General features: G+C 40.5%; 2 protein-coding genes across 8 annotated transcripts in view; one reads left to right on the top strand and one right to left on the bottom strand.

Moving 5' to 3' along the window:
• Positions 1-366: 366 nt before the first annotated feature.
• EFCAB7 (EF-hand calcium binding domain 7) lies at positions 367-20,319 on the bottom strand. Of its 3 annotated transcripts, XR_003536009.1 has the most exons (17): positions 20,229-20,314; positions 19,907-19,981; positions 17,675-17,862; positions 15,041-15,252; positions 14,838-14,924; positions 14,161-14,350; positions 13,385-13,500; positions 10,158-10,299; positions 9,050-9,159; positions 8,201-8,358; positions 7,862-7,995; positions 6,266-6,414; positions 4,347-4,556; positions 3,165-3,272; positions 2,486-2,551; positions 1,682-1,742; positions 367-1,070 (listed from the first exon to the last, which is right to left on the bottom strand). XR_003536009.1 is itself a non-coding variant. In XM_027694229.1 (16 exons), the coding sequence occupies exons 3-16, from the start codon at positions 17,859-17,861 to the stop codon at positions 1,734-1,736; spliced, it is 1,878 nt and encodes a 625-aa protein (XP_027550030.1). In that variant the 5' UTR covers position 17,862; positions 19,907-19,981; positions 20,229-20,314; the 3' UTR covers positions 1,680-1,733. The 3 variants fall into 3 exon arrangements, 2 of the variants coding, with proteins under 2 accessions (XP_027550030.1, XP_027550029.1); XM_027694229.1 differs by lacking the exon at positions 367-1,070 and having other exon boundaries at positions 1,680-1,742; XM_027694228.1 differs by lacking the exons at positions 367-1,070; positions 1,682-1,742 and having other exon boundaries at positions 1,799-2,551; positions 20,229-20,319.
• The window catches only part of ITGB3BP (integrin subunit beta 3 binding protein), a 22,180-nt gene continuing 21,615 nt past the window's right edge, over positions 20,295-20,859 (top strand). Inside the window, exon 1 of one of the 5 annotated variants that reach the window (XM_027694244.1) lies at positions 20,295-20,404. In XM_027694244.1, the coding sequence (XP_027550045.1) occupies positions 20,400-20,404 (5 nt within the window). In that variant the 5' untranslated portion in view covers positions 20,295-20,399. Of the gene's footprint in view, positions 20,405-20,582; positions 20,635-20,859 lie in introns of those variants that run through there. The other 4 variants (XM_027694240.1, XM_027694242.1, XM_027694239.1 and 1 more) reach the window with 4 other exon arrangements.

The raw sequence follows: 20,859 nt of genomic DNA, 5'->3' as shown, positions 1-20,859 counted from the left end.
GTCCTGCCACAGCACTGAGCACCTCCGTGGCGGGTGCTCTGCTTGGGCCAGGTGTCATGAATCGTCTAATCCTTTAGGTTGGAAAAGATCTCTAAGGTGATGGAGTTCAACTGCTCCCCCAGCACTGCCAAGGCCACCACTAACCCATGTCCCCACGTGCCACATCCCCAAGGCTTTTAAATCCCTCCAGGGATGGGCACTCCACCACTGCCCTGGGCAGCCCCTTCCAAAGCCTGACCACCCTTTCCGTGAAGAAATTCCTGATGTCCTACCTAAACCCCCCCAACACAACCTGAGATCATTTCCTCTTGTCCCGTCCCTTGTTCCCTTGGAGCAGAGCCCAACTCTCACCTGGCTCCCCCCTCCTGTCAGGTTGCAGAGAGTGAGAAGGTCCCCCTTGAGCCTCCTTTTCTCCAGGCTGAGCCCCACCCAGCTCCCTCAGCTGCTCCTGGGGCTCCAGACTCTCCATGTCCCTACAGCTACCAGCAGGATGTCACCACAGGCCCTACAAGCAGGCCCTGGACTCAACTGACCACCCCACACAACCAGGACCTCCCCAAATACCCCCAGAAGGTTGGTCAGGGAAGGTCAGTGCTGGCAAACCCACGAAGCAGCTGAACTTTGTTATTATACCACCAGTTCTCAAAAGTAAGGTAATTCCAGAAATTAAAATTACAGGTGTTACAGACACTTTTTCTCTCAAATGTCTCCCCTTGAAGAAAATAAGCTGGTACCTATGTTCAGCCTTGAAAAGAGAAGCTGAAATGTTTTTCTGTCTTGGTGGCACCTGGACTTGAAGCAAACTGGAAAAGAATCTGCAGATTCTGAGATCTCTATTCTCACCTCCTCCAGGGCAGGAAAGGCAGAGCCTGCCATGGAGAGCTTGCCCATGTTCCCACTTTAAAATCTGGGTAATTAAACCCTTCCTAGCAGCAAGAGGATCAGAACATAAATGAGGTTCCCCTGTTGCTGTGCCATGTTTTTTACCTGCAGCAAAACCAAGTCTTTCCTGTGCAGTGATTTCTCCACTAAGCTCTTCCTTCAGCCTTAACCATTCCCTTCCTAAAATGCAGAGAGAGTTGCATATGAATTCCTGCCACATTTAAAAAGACTGATTTGACAAACAAGAGAAATGCAAATAATGGGCTGCTCACTTTCTAGTGTCTGTTCTACAGAGAATGTCTCATTATTTCCTAACTCCTCCTTAGACACTGGGAACTTCTGATTTACCCACACCTTGCCTGAGGCAGCATTTCCAGAGCTCAGGCAGAGCTAGAAATCACCAAATATTTGTGTGGCCTCAACTTCAACTTCTTTTAGACAGTTCTGAAAATGAAAACCACATCTGCTGTACTCGCTATGGGGAAAAAATGGAAAACTAAAGGATTACCAGGAAACCTGCCCTAGCACCAAGTGTGTAAATCAGAGCCCAGCTCTCCTTTTGGCACTGACATTTACTTGCCCAGTGTAAGATTACAGCAGAGGAACAGCAGAGTGCAGATAAAAATAGCTTTGCAACACTCCTCACTGCCCTTACACATGAGGTCACGTACATTTAATGGCTATTTTAAACTCAGACACTTTCTAAGCATCCAGTGGGCAGGGTCATCCTTTTTTTTTCCACATTAACAGACATTTAGAGGAACCAGAAAAATAAGATGAATATTTTAGTACCTTAAGCTGGTTTTCTTTGCTGTTGCAGCCTAAACTTGGTGCACTTCAGCCTCCTTATTTCAGCTACCCTGGAAATAATTAATTGTTGTTAACAGTCAAGGGCCCAAGACAAACCTTCATTTTCCTCAAATGATAATATTTCTTCACTACATACAAAAAGGCAGACTTTATTTTACATAAAAGAGTACAAAATTAGGCAGTCATTACAGAAAAAGTGCAAGATGAGTATTATCAATAAGGGGAAAAAAAGGGAAAGAGGCAAAATAAAATCTTGAGCCTCATCCCTTTATCCTTCTCACACCAAAACCACATCAGTGTTTCATTAGGAACCCACCAGACTCATCCACCAAAGCAAGTTTTTCCTCAGTGAAGCAGTTCCAGCCTGTGATGGAACTACAGTACATGTCATAGAAAATCAGAGCATATTTAGGCCTTTATAATATTTAGCATATTTAGCCTTTATAAAACACTATTATATTACAGCTGTCAGTTGTATTAATACTGAACAGCACTAATTTTTAATTTGCCTCAGTGTTTTCATGCCAATAATTTATTCTGTCAAAGGATTTTACATACTTACACTTATTCCATCCTAATCTATCACTGTATATGTTTCTTCACAGCCTTTAGCAGAAATAAGTGATATCAGAAATATGTGATTCATTGCCTTTAACAAATCAAACTCTGCAAAGCACAAATGTATGGCAGCTTTTTGAGAAGGACAAGACTATAAATTGCCTGGAAGCTGCCAAAAAACACTCCTGGTTTGGTGTGAATGTTCCCAACTCCGTAACCAGAAGGTTTAATGTACAAGGGAGTGCACACAGTTATAAATCCACTCCTCCTGCTCGTTCAGGGGCACCACGTGCTGACAGACCTGGACAGGAGAGAGAAAACAGAGGTGAAACAGCTGGGTTTGGAGAACTGTCACCTCGTGCTGTGTAAGCAAAATGAACTGTTTCAGTACCTGCACCACTAAATGATGAACATTCCTCATCCATATTGACAGCTGATAGGCAAAAATTACCACGGAATTTAATTACATGACAGCAAAACATTCACAGGGGCACTGAACCCAGTACTGAATGAAGCCTAAATTACAATTAACAAACATCTTACAGGACCAGCCTATGGATATCTAAAGTGTCAGCAGCAGTATTAGAATAGGCCCCAGCCCTGCCTGTGTCACGAGACTGTTCTGTTTACAATGGGTTTGAATCCACACGGGAAAGCTGGGAAATATAAAATAGCTTGGAAGCCTCTTCTTTTAAACAAAGGGACTGTACTTTTAGAATAATAAACCCAGGATTTTATTCATAAATAAATAAAGAAAAACATCATCTGCATTTGTAATGCATTTTCACATTCTATCCCTTAGAACTCTCATTTAGAATTTTCACTACAAAAGGAAACTATAAAGATGTCGTATGATTTTCTTATTGCTTAGATTTTAAGTTGGCTGAGCAATAAAAATTAAAAAAAACCCTTACCATCATGGATTTTGGTGCCACTTCTACAGCAAAAACTGTCAGTCCCCTGTTATTTAGGCAGTTCTTACTCTGCTCATTGTTGACATGAATAATCACTTTGCTTTCAGACTGCAAATGAAAAAACGTGAGGGAACCCATTAATCTTCTGGTTAACTGTCTATTCTTCCTGTAAGGACTACACATCCCTCTGGCTTCCTCTGACTTCCCCATTTTACAGGACAGGATACTCTTTGAAGAGTAACAGTTTCAAATGTACCTTTGCACCAACAGAGCCCAGATCTACTGTCAGAAGTCATTGAAGACTCACTGAGATACCAGAGAGCATCCAGCTGTCTGAGTGCAGACCTCACCTCCTTCTCTGACATATTCCCAAACATATAAATAACTCTGGAACATCCACCCGAAAGGGCAAAAGTGCACATCTAAACCTAGAGTTCAGGGGACCTAATATTAGTCCTCTAACTCATCCCCTTTTGCATGTCTCTCCTTTTAAAAATATACTTCTTGCTGTGATCTTTTCAGATTTAAAGCATCTTAAGTTCAGCATCTTACTGAGCTGTGTTTATATACTCACAGTTCCTGATACAAATGAGACTGAGAAGGAACAGCAGGTTCATTATGTTCTATGCAGAAAGGTTTAAAATCTCTGTTTCTCACCAACCACTTCTGCTTGCATTTACAATTCTTAGCTTGGATTAAGAATAATCCTGTCAGACTAACCAGTGAATAACTCATCCATAACACAATCAATGCAAATCACTGCTCTTTGACTTTCTTGTGGACACTGAAAATGCTAAATAGTGTAAATGCTGTATTCTTTGAACTTTCTGTAATTTTATTTCCTGTTCTTAGTGTTTGTTTTCTCATATTATGATGATATTGTGTCTCCAATTATTATCAAAATACTGAAAAATTGGAATGTGAACACAAAAATATTCAGATTCTATATGATATTTAGAATTGGTTGCCTCATTATAATAAACTGTCCCTTCTGACACTGATGTTTAGAAGTCCGAGTCATATGTTAAAAGGAGCACATCAGGCACTGGGGGTTTTTTCTATGAAATAGATAGAAAAACGTCATATCAGAAAATGTAATTCTCAAATATGACAACAGGAGGGAGGAAGAACTGTAATAATAGACATTCCCACAAAGTACCCTACAGAGGTCTCATGCCATACCTTATTTTCAATAACAGAAGTGATTCTCCTGCCTGATTTGTAGGTGTGGACCACGATGTTCTCAGAGCCATCCAGTACTTTGGGCTCTCCTTTATTCACCACAGCCCTGCAAACAGCCCTGCTGAGCTGGGAGCCCCCTGCCTCCAGATACATGGCTTTAATTCTGGGTTTGCATCTCTCTGCATAGATGTCAATGACAAAGGGACAGGCCTGCAATGGAAAATATGGGTTTTATTATCACCTCAGCTGTAGTTTTTCCCCTCAGATTTTCATCCACAGCTCCTCAGTATTTTCATATCTGCTCTGAAGTAGAATTACCCAAATACACGTATGTCTCTGAATAGCAAATATGCCAAACCTGAGAGCCATGACAATATTTTACAGGACAAATGACATTTTTCATGCCAGCCACAGTACACTCAATATCTAGTTTGGTGCGTTCAGGATTAGGATGAAGTACAAATGTATTCCAGTGCCTGAAACAAACCTGACTCCTTTCCCTGCCACACTGTTGCTACTTGTGCCACTTCCCACAGATTTAATACACCCGCCCTGTTGCATCAAGCAATGTTACTCCTGGTGTAACAACCAGGAGTTTGCATTTTTTCAGATACAGTAACAGCACCTCGGTTCCTTTCAAATGCCTGCTGGAATCCACCAGGATTTCTCAAGTTCTGCCTTTAATTTGTTAGAGGCTCAATGCTCCCAAAACACCACTCTTGAATTGTTTGAAATCAAGGAATTAAAATGTTAAGTGATAGACACAAGTTAACAGATGGAGATATTTAGATTAATGTTGTCCTTTGGAAGCAAAGGCTGGAGCCATAAACCACAGCTGGTGTTAAGGCACAAAACACCTGCCTGAAATTCCCAACTGGATAAAAACCTCCCCAAAATCCTCTTTCTTGGAGGATTGCTCCCTCTCGCGGCTGAAATGCAGAGAAACAGCTTTGCAGGGGCTCTGCCAACCACAACTTGGAGGAAAAGGAGAAACTGCTTATTGTGAAATCACTCACCAAGATGCCAAGATTTTCACTGAGAGCTGGTATCTCTCATACTGACTATTTTGGGGTCTGCATATATTTGTTTCACACAGATATTTTATACAGTGACTACACTAACCTGTTTTACTTTAATAAAGTTAAAGGACATTATGAGGCTATGATCCTAAAAGTCTTCTTGAGAATGAAACTTAAATATTTAATTATCTGTATATTTAATGTTTCCTTTAAGTTTTCATAAATTTTTTCCTTTTCATTAAAAAGATCCTCTTTCTTGAGAACTATTAACAGCAAAATTATTTCTGTAAAAATAAATTTAAAAAACTAAATAAAATAATAAAATAAAATATCTAAGTGTATATACACATTAGGAAAAAATCCCTGGGCCTGTAAGTAAACAGTGTGTCACCCAAAGCCTCTTCATTAAAATTTTATGTTGAACACATTCAGACACTGTTGTGAAAGGCAACAATAACAGAAATAGTCATGTCTGAAAATTAGGAATTCTGAATCATGTGGAAAAAAATTATCCATTTTTGTTGTGGTTTGGGCCAGGAAAGTGGCTTTTTTAAGGAGAGCAAGTGCTGCATTTTCTAAGTTTGCTGAGAGGTCACAGTTTACCATTACTGTCTTATCACATCTCACCAGCAAGGGCAATGAACTCTTTCAATGGGTATAATCCAAAATTTCTTCCTCTATAACCTACAAAATCCTGTCTTCCTCTAAAGCAAAAAGAAAACTTCCTCTTTCAGCAATCCAGGTGCTATCCTAGGAAACAGGGTAATGGGTGTGACAGTGTAAATCCTGAATTCACCGTGTTTGGAATGGATCCCTGAGCTGCTGGAATCAGTTCATGGCAGACACAAACAGTGCTGCAGTTAAACATGAGCAGTTGGTTTTGTTTTGTGTCTCTCATACCTCTGTCATTTCTAAGGCCTTGTTGTAGCCCAGGGACAACAGAGTGACCCAGAGGTCACTGGGATCCCCTTCCCGGTCCGTGGCTTCCATGAGATTCAAATCCAGGAATCCTTGTCTCGTGAGTTCATTCTTCTTCATCTCAAAATTCTCTGTTTAAAGGAAATAGAAAGTAGCACTCAAAAGTCTGTTCTCTCTGCAAACACCTTTTATCCTTCCAAAGCCGAAGTTTAAAAGATGGAGCCATTTTGCAACCTTGGGCTCTCCAGTATTATTTGGGAAGGACTGTCCTTGACCAGGCATGTGCTCTTTGCAGAGCTTCCCTGTGGATTTTGGATAATGCCTAGAAACAGCTGGTCCCTTGGATAACCTGAAAGAGGGTGAGATTTCAAAACACAAACAGTTCATATTGATTTTTTTTCTTTATGCTAAAACTTTGTGGTTGAGTTTTGCAGAAAGGGCTATTTTAGGAACGGGAAATGAAAGTCAGCTGGAACCAGCACCCTTAGTGCTTGAGGTCCTTGATATAGAAATGATTTACTTAGTTCCTAAAAAGCAATAAAATTCCAGTAATCCTAACACCCCTCTCTAGAGAGAATATCATAGATATCACTCTAATGTCAGCAAACACATAATGGAAATGTCCTTGTGTCAGAGAGTTTTAAAAATGGTTTTCTCATCTTCATAACAATGCTAAATCTTTACTATATATTATTAAAAAGGGATTACCAATTTAATAAATCTATCCAAGGGTACAGCTGCTGTAATAAATGGCTTGAACTTTGGTATCAAGATTTATGATATTTGTCTGAACCCTTTCAACTGATTAATGACTTGGTAAAACATTCACCAGATTCTCCTCTTCCCTCCCTTATTTATTGACAGATCTTTACCCCTCCTACTTGTGTGGAGATAAGTGCAGAGGTATCACCTGACAGAGTCCAAGTGTGGAAAAGTACAGGGATGAAACAGAGGAGAAAGTTAGAGAAAAGGATTTTATATGAGTTTTCCATCAGTTAGGAAAAAATCCAACACCTTGGAGTGTTTTTGGGAGAAATGATTAGAAGGATTTGCCAGATCTAAAGTATCTCAGCCAGCGTGTCACAGCCTGCAAAGGAATTCTGTCAAACATGACGTGGGCTGATACACAGTGAGACACTGGCAATCCACAGCAACTCTAGATGCCATTTTATAGCACCACAGACACGACTTAAATGAACCTCTCAACCCTTTGTGAGATAGGAAAGCAGCCCCAGCCTAATCTGCACAAAGGACAGGGATTAAACAAATACCTGTTACAGTTTCATTCACCGCGGGATCCAGGATTAGAAAACCTGTGGGTTTTGGCAGCTACAAAACAATGGGAATGGGAAGAACTTTCTCAGCAGAAGGTCAGTGGCACACACACCAGAATGAAGCAAAACAAAGGACAGGAGACTGGAAAAGGAAAAAAAAGAAAACAAAAGGAGAAGAGAACAACATCCACGTGTGTTCTTGGAATAGGCTACAAAATACTCAGTTCTTCTATATTATACACGTACAACTTGGAAGTAGATTGATGGCCCTAATTAGTTTAATTAAGTACAGCAATGAACTTACCTTTACACACAGCCCATGCTTCCTCATCACACTTCTCTCCACTAGTTCTCAGTTCAAAGAAGTTGTATTCCTCCAGACTCAGGAGGCCATTCCCATCCAAATCTATTGTTTCAAATATATCCAATAAAGCAGCTCTGAAAGATTAAAAAAGGCAAAACTATTTCCAAAGGCTTCTGTTTGCTTTACTGGCTCATAATATTGTCAGGAACTGTTCAGTCCATTTGAGAATATCCTGTATAAAGAGTACTTTAGGAAGATACAGCTTTCAAAAAGCTGCATTTTAGCTGGAGCACACCCTTTTACAAAGTTTGGGAATTCCTGTTTGGGAATATGACTCACCTGAAGCCTTTGGTGAGGGCCAGTTCTCCATCTTCATCCCTATACACCAATTTTGCTTCTCCAGTCACTTGTGTTTTCCCCTTCCTCAGCCTGCAGCCTGTTGTGAACGGGAGCAGCCAGTAATTCCCAGATCCAAGCTCCCCTTTCCAGCCAAACATCTGCTCTTGGAGGAACACAGGCAAGTTTGTCACTCACTTCTCAAATGATGCCTTTCTTTATTACCAGTAATATCCATACAAAAGTGATTAATCACTTGAAAACACTGGTAATGCTGGGTGCTTTCCTTAAAGATGCCACTCTAAAGACAAAAACACCTAGTGAATCTCTTACAATAAAATTTAAAGAAAACATACAGGACCAGAGATGAGGGGAGAAGGGAGAACTAAGTTAATGCTGCCATTTCTCCTCCCTTATTTCTGCCAGAGGATAAGAATAACCTGTGCTCTGTGATGTTCAAAATTATATGTGGAAGGAGAAAGAAAATTAGAGGAAATTTTAACACATTTTGCCTCTGAAATTTTGGGTTTGAAGGCGCAGGAATAAAATGAGTTTCTGAGAGTATCTGTAAATGTAACCAGCAACTCAGCGATATTTGCCAACATATCACACAATAACGTGGTTCTCACGAGAATTCCATTAAACTTCCATACATGTGGAATTGCCATTCTGTTACATCTTACCTTGCACAAGTGCTGTCAGTGTTGAAAGGGAACATGGAAAATGTGCTGCTTCTCTCTAATCTGACTAGCACAGCTTGAGTTCCTTCCAATCACATGGGACTCACCCATATAATATTAACATACACACTAAATAAATAACAATTAAAACAGGAACACAACAACATCTGACCTCTTTGTTCTGTACTTCAGTAAAGCTCACAAGCTGTAGATTCTCTTGGGTTTCGTTCTCCTTCAGAATAAACAAAGCTGTATCCACTGACAACCAGTGACAAGATCTTCCTAAAAAGAAAAATATCCCACACATAAATGCTTAACGATGGCACAAAAGTGGTTCCCCTTGGACCTCAAAATAGATATATTCATGGTATTTAGAATATTGATTCCTGTTAGTGTAAAATGGAAATTAAGAATCCATTATATGATATTGGGATTTCCTTCCTATTTAGGCCAATCAGAGAAACTGTTCCAAGCCTTATGATCGTCTTACAGATAATTATTCCTATTAATAGTTCTGTCATTAGGAAGTATTGATAGAATAGCTCTATCATTAAGAGTCAAGAATAGCAAAGAGTGGTTACACACCACACAAATTTGTTCAAAATGTGAAGACTTTTTTCTCCTAAAAAGGTCATTGCCCTGCTAACATGGATCCTTTCCTGACACACCAGCATTGTGCCTTCCTCTCCACAAGAAAACACGGAGATATTTCTATACACGGGACAATAACATTGTGCAAAAGTAGAATGTTTTTATACAAAAGATGAGGTATTTTTGGTTACAGACAATGTCTGGACAATCCTGCAGCAGAACTGTCTAAGGTACAGGTACAAAGGGTGCCATAAAAACCCCCAAAGTTCTGAACAGAGCACTGAGACATCCTCAAATCTGTTAAATTACTCCAATCTGTCAGATTCAGATCCCTTTTTCTCACTGAAGTCTGTTGATCAGCTTCCCATTTCAGCCAGGCAGTAATTGGAAAACGACTATTTTCCATCAATTATTTGCAGTGAAGTTTTTATTACCAACTTCAGTCAGAATCAATCACCAACCTGTAGCACAACAGATGAGTCTAAACCAACTTTGGAATCTCATGGCTCCTGTTTTACAGGATTAGAAAAGAAATAATCTACTTGGAGAGACAATAATTCCAATGCAGCAACAAGACAAAGCCCCTTAGTAAACCACAAAGTGTTTGGAAAGCACTGACTGATCCCAGGTGGGTCTAATGGTGGGTTTCACCTTTTGAAGAGGAAAATGAAATAAAAAAATACACTCACCTTCTACCTGGGGAACATTTAAAGGCTTGATGGTGACACAAACTGAGGACCTCTGAGGGAAGTGCACCCTGTACTTGTGACTGATGATTTCACTATCTTCTTCCAAGTAGAAGCAGCCTTTGGATTGTGCCCATTGCCATTCCTGGGAACCGAGCGAGGATTAGATTTTATCTCTGATCAAGATAAAAGCACCTTCTCTGAAATATTGATTTTATTATTTAATAAATTCTGCATAAAATACACAAGATACAGCACTGATACCCTATTTTAAAAACAAGAATTATCTCAAATAGTCCTTTTTGTAGTCAAAAGGACTTTTTATTGCTTCACTTGTGAAAATGCCTCAAAAACAGATTCCCCCAATGCTCAAACAGACGAAATCAAATTTGAATTGCCACTGGATTCATGAAATTCTCTGAACTGTGTGATTTACCATCAAAAGGCTGGAATTTTACTACATCCCTCAGGCCAACCAACCAAGGAACACAACTGATTAGCTGAGCAATGAGGGATTATTTGCTCAGACAAATCACAAACACAAATAACGTGAATTTTCTTGACTTCTGTTAAAGCTGTTGGAAAGGCAAACTGAAAAGTGCTGTGTTTGTGAATAATAATAATGTTTCTAGAGACATCATGATTTTGCTGAAACAGCCCTGTGCTTCAATTATTTATTTTTTCTGAACAGCAGCTCCCAATTTTCAATTTCAAATATCATTAGAATGATACTTCTTTGGCAAAAAAAAAAAAGAGATAAAATAAATACAGACACACTGTATGCCTCGAGGAATGTGAGACATCCTTGATTTGCCTTCCCTGGTTTGGATTAATGGGTACTCAGGGACTCATGGATCTAAGAGCCTTAAGTTTTGCCACCGATTATTGTGGGAACAGGATCAGCTCCTCTATTCTAAACACTTGCCATTCAAACATTCATTTTACATAGCTGGAAACTATCTTAATCTCAAATTATTTATTGTTATGTTCCTTAAGATGTTCATGTAAAGGTAACAATTATTTCATCCTTAAAACATGACACAGCTGAGAGAAGTGGGTGTTTGCTCATTTAGTCTCCCAGTTTAATACCTGACAGAACTGCTGGACAAAAAGTTGATCAAAGCTTTAGGAAATCAAATCCTGAACTGTTATTCTTGCAAAGAGCATAAGGTGGTGCTAAGTGCCCTAAATTATCCATGTCAAATTACAAATAGGCAAATTTGGGAAGATAAATGATGATTTTCTGGTTTGATTGTACTATGTCAATTCAAAGCACAACAGAAGTTGTCAAATAACAGCCAAAGTGGGAAATGTTTGTGTTAGAAATGTTGACTGTACAGAAACTTAGGCACTACCTGCTGCTGGTCACTGCTACTGCAATTTAAGTTACTACTGAAATTGTCCACACACCAGTGCAGAATTCCAAATAAAAAACAATGTTTATGACAGGAATTGTTCCTGTGATTAAAGCAAAGAGCTCCATTTTTAGGACATGATCCACTTTCTTTTTTTGCTGATGTCTTTCAATCTTGACTAAAACCAACGCGAAGAACACTCTGCATAAATTTAACATCTCCATCAGTCTTTTCATGAATTGGGATTCAGCTGCAGTTGAAGCCCAACAGGTCAACATGATGTTTATGCACATCTATAACTGGCTGGTTTTTTTCTCCCAAAATTTATTGATATGGCTTTGAACACATCCCAAAGCTCCACTGACAAAAAGAAAACACATGGAAGAATGCACTAGGAACACATTCCATGGTTTTTAATTCAGATATTTACCATATTTTGATTTCCAATGTTCTCCTCTATCAGAAATGTTACACTGGCTTTGGTCCAACTTCCTCATGGCAATATTTTCTTACTGCCCCAAAACCACAGGTGAACAGCAGAGAAAAATAAATATATATTTCTGAATAGAAGATGACTAAGAAGAATTTTTGGGTGCTACATCCTGATCCACACCACAAATGAATCCCTGGGTATTTATTCACTGATTCTGACAGAGTTTGCATTGTGCAAAATAGAGTTTAGAAAAATTAACAGTTCTACTTCTACCTTTTCATGTTTATTGATTGATTTCAGGGTTTGTATGATGCTAATCAACACTAACTGATATCTGCAGCTGCTTTGGTTTTTTCAGTCAGTTCTTACTGGCTTGTGCAAAGAAAGAAGAATCCAATCTCGGCTAAGTGTGTGCTGCTTTTGTACACCACACATCAGGTTTGAACAAGGTGAAATTGCAGGTTAAATTGCATGGAGGTCCAGATACCAAAACAGACTGCAAAAAATTCCTCTGAGATGATGTTTTTAAATTTTCATATAGAACAAATGTCACTGTATAGCAATGTGGAAGATATAAAGGACTTCAGAGTTCAATAACAAATCCAGAGTTGTTATTTGAAACAAAAATGTAGCTCCTGAGAACAATCAGTTCAGTTTTCCAGCAGCAGTTACACTATGTGGTCATAACCATTTTTTCCCTTTTATACAGGAGTCTCAAGGTGCACATTTTTAATGTATCTGAGCAGTTTCCAGTTAATGCTTTATATTTCTACAGCTATTATTTTCTGGTGAAAGAAAACTAGTAAAGGTTCAGTCAGGAAAGGGAAAACAAAGGAAAAAGATCAATATTAACACTCTACAAATATTGACTTAGCAAAGTGACTTTGTTGTCTCTCTCCCACAGGAATTTATATTGAATGAGTGATTTATTCACAAGAAAATACTGATAGAACATATTAGTTTAACTAAAAATCAATATTTTCAGGCTATAGCACATATTTAGAAAGTAATGCCCAACAAACTGAATATGCTCCCAGATCTGTTATTTATTTCCAATTACCTTTCATGTAAAGGTTTATGATACACAATCTTTCAGACTACTTAAGCATTTAAAGTTCTCACCAACCTAATAAATTATTAAACTTTAAATTTCTCAAGAAGTCATTAAAACATTTTCTCCAACAGTGGTTTCATTTATAAAAAAACACACTTGGTTCTATTAAACCTTCACACCTGAAAAATTATTTTCAATAACTAGATGTCAGCAAAACCAACAGTATATAAAAATGTTAATAATAACACATATCAAACTCTCAGTAGTTTATAGCTGCTCTTGACAAACTATTAATAAAACATAAGAAGCCATTTTTCTCTGATTTTCAGCTTATTTAAAATGCAATAACATGTGCCTAGAGGAAAACAGCATAATTTCAGTGTGATACCTTCATTGTGTCGGGCTCAATTAGCTTTGTGCTCCTGTTGCTGCTGGAACCCACACTGACAGTGGAAGCTTTGCCACTTTGGGCTGATGAGGGTCTTGAAGGAGCTCTGCTGTCACCTACAAACACAGATATTTAGTCACAATTACATTATTTCAACCCCTCCTAGTGGTACTTATCATAAACCTTGTGTTTGTAAGCACACAGACAAACCGGGTCCCTTCATCACTGCTTTGTCAGAATGGTTTTTTGCCCAGAATTGAAGCAACTGCAACCAGCACAAATTCCACGCAAATATTCCATACATTGCACCTCTGCAGTCTGTTACCTGTGGTCTTCTTCCAGTTTGGGAAGGTTTTAAAGTATCTTTGTAACTCCAGGAAGAACATTAAACTCCCCTATTGATTGTGCTGGAAGAGCGGCCTCGATAATTGAAACAAACACACATTTTATTGATAAATGTTTAAGGTTTCATCTCTGATCTGGGAAGGAAATAAATAACTTGTCTATGTTGCAACATCTGAGCATTCATTTTCTCTCTTCCCTCTGGGCTGTGTCACATGACAGCCAACAGAATTCACCCTTAGGAATCTGAGAGCTTATTCTTAGCAATTTGAGAACATATTCTGCTGAGATATTTATGTGATTGTCACTGTAGAAATTACATTAATCAATAACATCCTCACTAATCTGAGAAAAATGCAACAAAAACTCCACTGCTCATTGACCCAGAGCTTCACCTCCAACAGAAGAAAACTCCCAATGTGAAATACAAACACCTTTTGGTAGTTTGTGATCGGTTTTCTTGGAGATTCTGGGCGATGGTTTTGGCACTGGCAGCGGGATCCCTTCAGAGGAAGTTTCAGCTTGATTCCCAAACTGCTGCTGCCTCAACCTACTGTCAACTTCCAGCCTCTCCCGGGCAGTCCTGCAGCTCTGCTCCCTGGTGGTCAGGTACAACTCACAAAACTGCAAGGAAAGAAGGGGAATCTGGTAAGTGAAACATTCTTTCTCATGGTTTTAAGGAGTAAAATTAACATTAATAAGGAAAGGACAGGTCAGTAGATGTGATGCATTTTCTATTCAAGCACAATTTGAATTTTTCTGAATCAGAAGAACCACTCAAGTAACACAGTAAAGTGGAGCCATTCAACAAGGAGGTCCAAATATTGAATAAAAATTAAGTGTGACTTTCAACTCAATAGATGATTTATATTTCTTTCTAGAAATTTGAAGACAGAATCCTTTGTTAAAAATCATATTAGTTTTCCTCCTATGAAACTATACTTATGTACAAATCTTTGTGAGCTGTTTATCCAGTTCACAATTTAGTCATAGGCAATTTGGGATCCTGGGTAAGATCATCACTAGACACATGGAGGTGGTAATATTGCGTTTGACAGAGTCAATAACATCAAGTCAGTAACACAAAAACAAGTATCTCTGTTTGCCATACCTTGCTGTAATCAAGTTTGCCACTGCAGTTAAAATCAGCCTGTTTAGTAATTGCGTTCACTTCATCCCAAGTCATTTTATCACCTCTCTGCAATAAAAAAACCAAACCAATCGTTCTTATACTGTAGCATAGTTTTACCATCTAATTTCCAAAATCTCTACTTATGGTTAAAGATGGATAATTGAGTTTCCACTGCTACTTACTGTTGTAAGGATTTTATAGAGTTCATCATGTAAAATATATCCAGTTTTATCTGTGTCTATTTTTCCAAATGCTTCGAGCAGCTCAGTTTTTGTAACTGGCTTTTCTTGTTTTAAAATAGCACAAAAATCATCAAAATTCAGTGCAGTTGTTTGTGAAGTCCAGTATTTATTAATGGTCTTCTGAGATGGATTTCTTCCAGCCTGTTGAAGTACTGAACAATATAACACAATATTAACTATATATTCCAGCTGTCAGTAAAGGAGTTTTCTCAAAACATTCTTGAGACACTTTCCACGTTCAGACTTTTTTTTTAAGCCAAATCACTCCAAGGGAAAAGTGGGTCTAAAGGACAGTCTTGGGTATAGTCTCAATGAAAATATCCACAAATTCAAAGGCAAGTCTTCTCAAGTGACAAGTGTAAAATTCAGCCTATATCCTGTGTCTTAATATCAATAGCACATTATTTGTAAACCTGCACATTATTAGATCCTGTTTCTACTAAAATCTCTAACAGTCTTTCCACTTAGTTTGCCAAAAACTGAGATCTAGTGCAGAATTTATCTTAAACAATATTTTATGTCACATCTACACATTCAAACTTATCAATTCAAATTACACAACATGAAAGGAAAAATTATACCAACAGATACACATTAAAGCCAACAGCCAATTCCACACATGCAACCAGTGCCTTGCGTCTCACACCTGGCACTCTTCAACATAAATTTCCTGGATCTAGTTTGCCTCTTCCAAGTCTTCACTGAAAACATCCTTTCATCAGTTCTCAGTGTGATGAAGGTATGATGTTAAATTGAAATTAAACTCCAATGAACAGTCTGTGTGAATCCAGAGGGATGCCTCTATATCTTGCCATATAATCAAGTCTTTTAGGGAAGCACAAGAGATCCTTCATCTCCACCTGGGCTGACATTTGATTTCGAGCCAGCTGAGCACTGACCAGGCCTGTGCTGAGAACTGCCCAGGACCATCTGTGAAATGAGGTGGTGGCATCGTTACAATGCTCGGTGAGCAACTGTGTCACCATCAAAACAAACAAACAAAACCAGACACCTTTGTTGCTAATCTGCAGCTGAATGCCAAGGACTAAATAAAGATTCCTGCCCTGTCACCTCTGCAGGCAGCACCAGGAGGACACAGCACAGTTTATATCTTCATCTGTGCCACGCTTGGGCACAGAGCAATTGTTTGGAGATTGCAGTGTCAAGGTCAGCCAAGGCAGGGCAGTTACTCTGTGTGGTTGTTTCTGTGGATAGCAGAGTTCCCTGGAATGTCAGCACAGCACAGTATTTATTTATATTTAACAGATTATCCTTCTAGTGTAAAACTCTGTGTTTTCATATATCCAGGGAGATCAGCACTTGCCATACCCTACCTGCCTCCCAAGTCTGCATTTGTGAAAATTCAATTAGCCTGCACCTTTTATTTATATTTCTTTATGGACTGATTCAGCTAAATAACCTCAGTATTATTACAACACACGGGAAATGAAGCTACTATTTGTGAATAAGCAAAATTCCTAGCAATAAAATGTCACAGGGCCAATCTCTAAGTTGAATACTTTACAGTTTAGAATATCACATAGCAAGAGATATCTAAACATTAGCACATTTGAGAAATGCCAGAATTAAGATGCAATATAATTCCACAATTCTCAATGCTTACAAATTCTAACACAAGTTCTTAAATATTTCTGAAAGGACTGGGAGCCCGAGCGATTAATTGCCCTCTCAAAGTTAACCTTGAAACCAAAATGCCCAAACACCTGCTATGGAGCCAAGTGGCACGTGGATAGAGATGAAAGCCAAAGCATATATTAAAGAGATGACACTTGTTCACACCACCCCTATCTTAAAATCCAGATTATCCTAAACTATCATTAGGATGTTATAAAGGCACTTTTATTACAGCTGAGGAAGCCTGGAGAGCACTAAGTCACATGCTGTAAGAATGTGCCTGCTGATGGGTAGGATTTCATGTACTGCTGAAGGGAAAGAAGCTCCAACCAGTGTAACACAGAAGTACAGTCAGATTCTACCAACACCTTTATTTAGTGCAGCTGAAGCAGCCAGAGAGATTTCTTTCCTGTTGTACTGCTGACAGGAACTACTTTGACACAAATACAATGTGGATTAAAAAATGAAAACTTTTTATTTCATTCTATGGAAGCATTCTAACTCAGTAGGAGTTGAAATGCAGAGTAAGGATTCCTATGGAATACCAGTTATGGTGATTTTCTGTGCCAGGACAATTGCCCAACCTAAACTGAACTGAGAGCACTCACACTGGTGATTTACAGAGAAAAAGCTCTGTCTGATATTCCCACTTCCATGAGTCATCCAACACCCAGCAACAAAGATTAAGGATTTGAGGAAAATGAAAAACTTTGAGGAACAGCAGTTTCTATAAACTTTGAAAAATCACTGTGTGATATTTTATAATAGGAAAATGTCTTCAAAGATATTGAAATCTGAACCTTATCCAAAACTACGGTGAATTCCTTAAAACTATTACTGAGCCTATGCAGTGGGATGCTCTCAGTGCTGAACTGCTTGTACAGCACCCACTGTCCCCATCCCACACAGCAGGTACAGGGAAAAGGATCAAATCATTACCTAGGCTGAGCTGTTCTCTGGATTTGATATTTTCTAAGCTGCTTTTCAGAACAGTCAGATAAGCTGCTCTGCAGTTCATGTAGAAGTTTGCTTCTTCTGTATACTGCAACTTCTTCCCTTGGGAATTTTCCACGTGTGTGCCTTTCTGAACGGAGAGGGAAGCGTTATTCCTGGGACTGCTGGCCATCCTGTGAAGGATACAATTACAGTCAGAATTTGTTACCATTTCCCTGCTTAATAATGGCTCTGTTTGCCCTGTGAAACACAGACTGGTACCAGTTATCCTAACATTTAGATGATATCCTTCCCATTGCCTAAATCTGGGATGGGAATAACTGTCTACACTTGTAGGTAGCACCATGAGATCTACAAAAAAAAAAAAAAGGCTTGAGCTCTACTTATTACTCACAATTTATTCTTCATTGGCAGTAAAAAAGTTTAATTTTACGGTATTTTATTTTATTTTCAGATGTTTGACATTACAATTATTATATAGTATATATTATATAATAAGAATATTATATAGTCATGTTTTTTGAAAGCATAAAAACATCTTTTCACGTTATCTGTGAAACAAGCCATTGCTATCCATGTTTTCTCTTTTTGCAGTTGTAACTCAATAAAACATATGGATAAAAGCAAAACTGCTCAAAACCGTCACCCTTAGTCTTTCAAATATGCCAAGTCAAGCACACAATTCTACTTCTAAGAGTTATCTAAATATAAATAATAAAAACAGATGCGCATAAAACTTTAAAAATATGCATAAAACTTTGAGCAACTTAGACTATATAATTGTTAATGAATGGAATAAAACATGAAACTCACTTTTTTCCTCAATTATTAAAACAATTCCAAGCAGTAACTGATGCTGTTTGCTCACCAATGGCCAGTAAATGGTAACAGCAGCTTTTTGCTTTTTCCAAGGGTGATTAAGGTTTTTAGAAGGCCACCACAGAGGGCCACTAAATCCTGTTGTGCTGTTGCTCTAACAGCCTCTTGTATTATTTTACCCAATGTTGACTTCAGAAAATATATTCCAGTTTAATAAATGGAATATCTCAAGTTCAGCAACAAGACAACGACATCGGAGGGTCCCCTTCAGGACTCATTGGATTTTGACTCGGGAGGCCTAAATCACTTGCACCTTGGTGAGTTATACAGGTCTTTTACACTTGGGAAAGGAAGATAATAATCTCTTCTCATGGATGAAGTACCCTATTTGTAATACCCAGCCTGCCTGCCTGACACTTTAATATTACACAGGCACTAGAAAGACCCCACAGGGACCCCCTGCCACAGTCTGGCTCCTGCAAACGGGTATCACTATAATAAAGCACCAGTGTTACACACACAAAATGGAACGGGGGGGAAAGTCAAGGAGGAAAAGAAGAATAAATGTTAATTTTCCAGTAACTAGTTTGTAAAATGTGAACTCTCGTTTGTGCTCCTTGGACTTCCCATTGCTGAGATATTTCCTGTGTGGGCCACAGTTCTGCCAAGAAGTGTTACCAATCCATTGAGGGAAATCCAGCGAGCAATGGCTCAGTGACAGCACTGCCAGCAGCCCCATGGCTTGGGCTGGGACATTTTTACTGGATAAATGACACTTTAGACAAAACAGGTGGAGGGGAGCATTCTGGGTCAGGCTTTTAAACTGGGAGAGAGTAGGTTTAGATGGGCTATCGGGATGAAATTGTTCCCTGTGAGGGCGGTGAGGCCCTGGCACAGGCTGCCCAGAGAAGCTGTGGCTGCCCCATCCCTGGAAGTGTCCAAGGCCAGGTTGGATGGGGCTTGGAGCAACCTGGGATAGTAGAAGGTGTCCCTGCCCATGGCAGGAGGTGGAATGGGATGGGTTTTAAGGTCCCTCCCAACCCAAACCAGTCTGTGATTCTACAGAGCAGGAAGATGACACAAGAACTACTACCTTTGATTTTTGGTCGTATGATTCTAACAGATAAAAAACATCTTCCAAACAGGAATTAAGTCACTGAATCCCAGAATCACTGAGATTGGAAAAGCTCTCCCAGCCCATCGAGTCCAGCCTGTGCCCGATCCCCACCGTGTCACCCAGCCCAGAGCACTGAGTGCCACATCCAGTCGTTCCTTGGACACCTCCAGGGATGGGGACTCCACCACCTCCCAGGGCAGCCCCTTCCAATGCCTGAACACCCTTTATCTGAAGAAATTATTCCAAATATACAAAGTCAGACCCCTGACGACAACACTGACCTTCAGGACCGAGGCTCATCCATAGAGCACGCACAGCTGCACAGGGAAGCTTCGCCCTGCTCCGGCCTCGCCCACCTGAAACGAGGAAACTTTTACCTCATGGATCTCGTCACCTCCCTCACGGGTGGGCGCAGCCCCTTTCAAGGGCTAAATTTACTCCCCACCGTAGAAAACATTACAATCCCCTTCCCCCAGCGCATCTGAGGGGAACCAACAACCCTCCCTCCCTCCTTCCGCCCCCCAAGCGGCCTCTGAGGGGACCCCTGAGGTGCGTTTGGCCGCCCCGAACCTCCCGCCCGAAGCTCCCCGGCCCGGCTCGTACCGCGCACGGCGGGGCCCGACGAGTCCAACCCGGCCCCGGTCTGGGCCCCGCAGCCCTGAGGGGCTCCCCCGCCCTGCTCCGGCCCGGCCCGCCCTCGGCGCCGTTTCCAGCCGGCGGCGTTTGGCGGGAGCACGGCGGGAGCTGCGAGGAGGCGGCGGGAGCGGCGGCGGGATGTCGTGGGTATCGAGGGGCGTGCGGAGCCTTTCTGCTCCACTTTCCGCTCCGCTTCCTCCCTTTTCCCTCTGCTCCCCTTTCCTCTCCTCTTCCTCTTCTTCCCTCTCCCCTTTCCCTCCGTTCCGCTCCCCTCCCCTCACGGCTTCCCGCCCTCGGGAGCCGCCGCTCGGCGGGAGCTGCGCTCCCCTCACGGCGGCGGGGCGGCTCCCGAGCCCCTTCCCTGAGGGGAAAAGTGCCCCGAGGGTCGTCCCGGAGAGGGGAGGAGCGGCCGGGGGGAGGGCGGGATTTGTTTCCAGAGGAAAACAGAGAACGGGAAATGCTTTCGATGGCGGTTCCCCTGGCGGAGTTGGATGGGTGATGTTGCTGTGGTTGATACTCTCTGTTCTGTGTTTCCGAAGGGGGCCGGGGGTGACTCCTTCCCGTGGTGCCCAGTGACAGGACAAGGAGCAATGGCCTT

Source organism: Neopelma chrysocephalum, unplaced genomic scaffold (genome assembly GCF_003984885.1).
Source record: "Neopelma chrysocephalum unplaced genomic scaffold, ASM398488v2 Primary Assembly neopelma1_97, whole genome shotgun sequence".
Lineage (NCBI taxonomy): Eukaryota > Metazoa > Chordata > Aves > Passeriformes > Pipridae > Neopelma > Neopelma chrysocephalum.
This window is presented reverse-complemented; position numbering and strand designations above follow the sequence as displayed.

Coding starts and splice junctions, on each gene's coding strand:
- EFCAB7 (XM_027694228.1), bottom strand. CDS start 17,861: ATGGCCAGCAGTCCCAGGAATAACGCTTCCCTCTCCGTTCAGAAAGGC. Junction 13,501..14,160: donor CGATCACAAACTACCAAAAG/GTGTTTGTATTT, acceptor CTGTGTTTGTAG/GTGACAGCAGAGCTCCTTCA. Junction 3,273..4,346: donor CTTCTGTTATTGAAAATAAG/GTATGGCATGAG, acceptor TTTCATTTGCAG/TCTGAAAGCAAAGTGATTAT.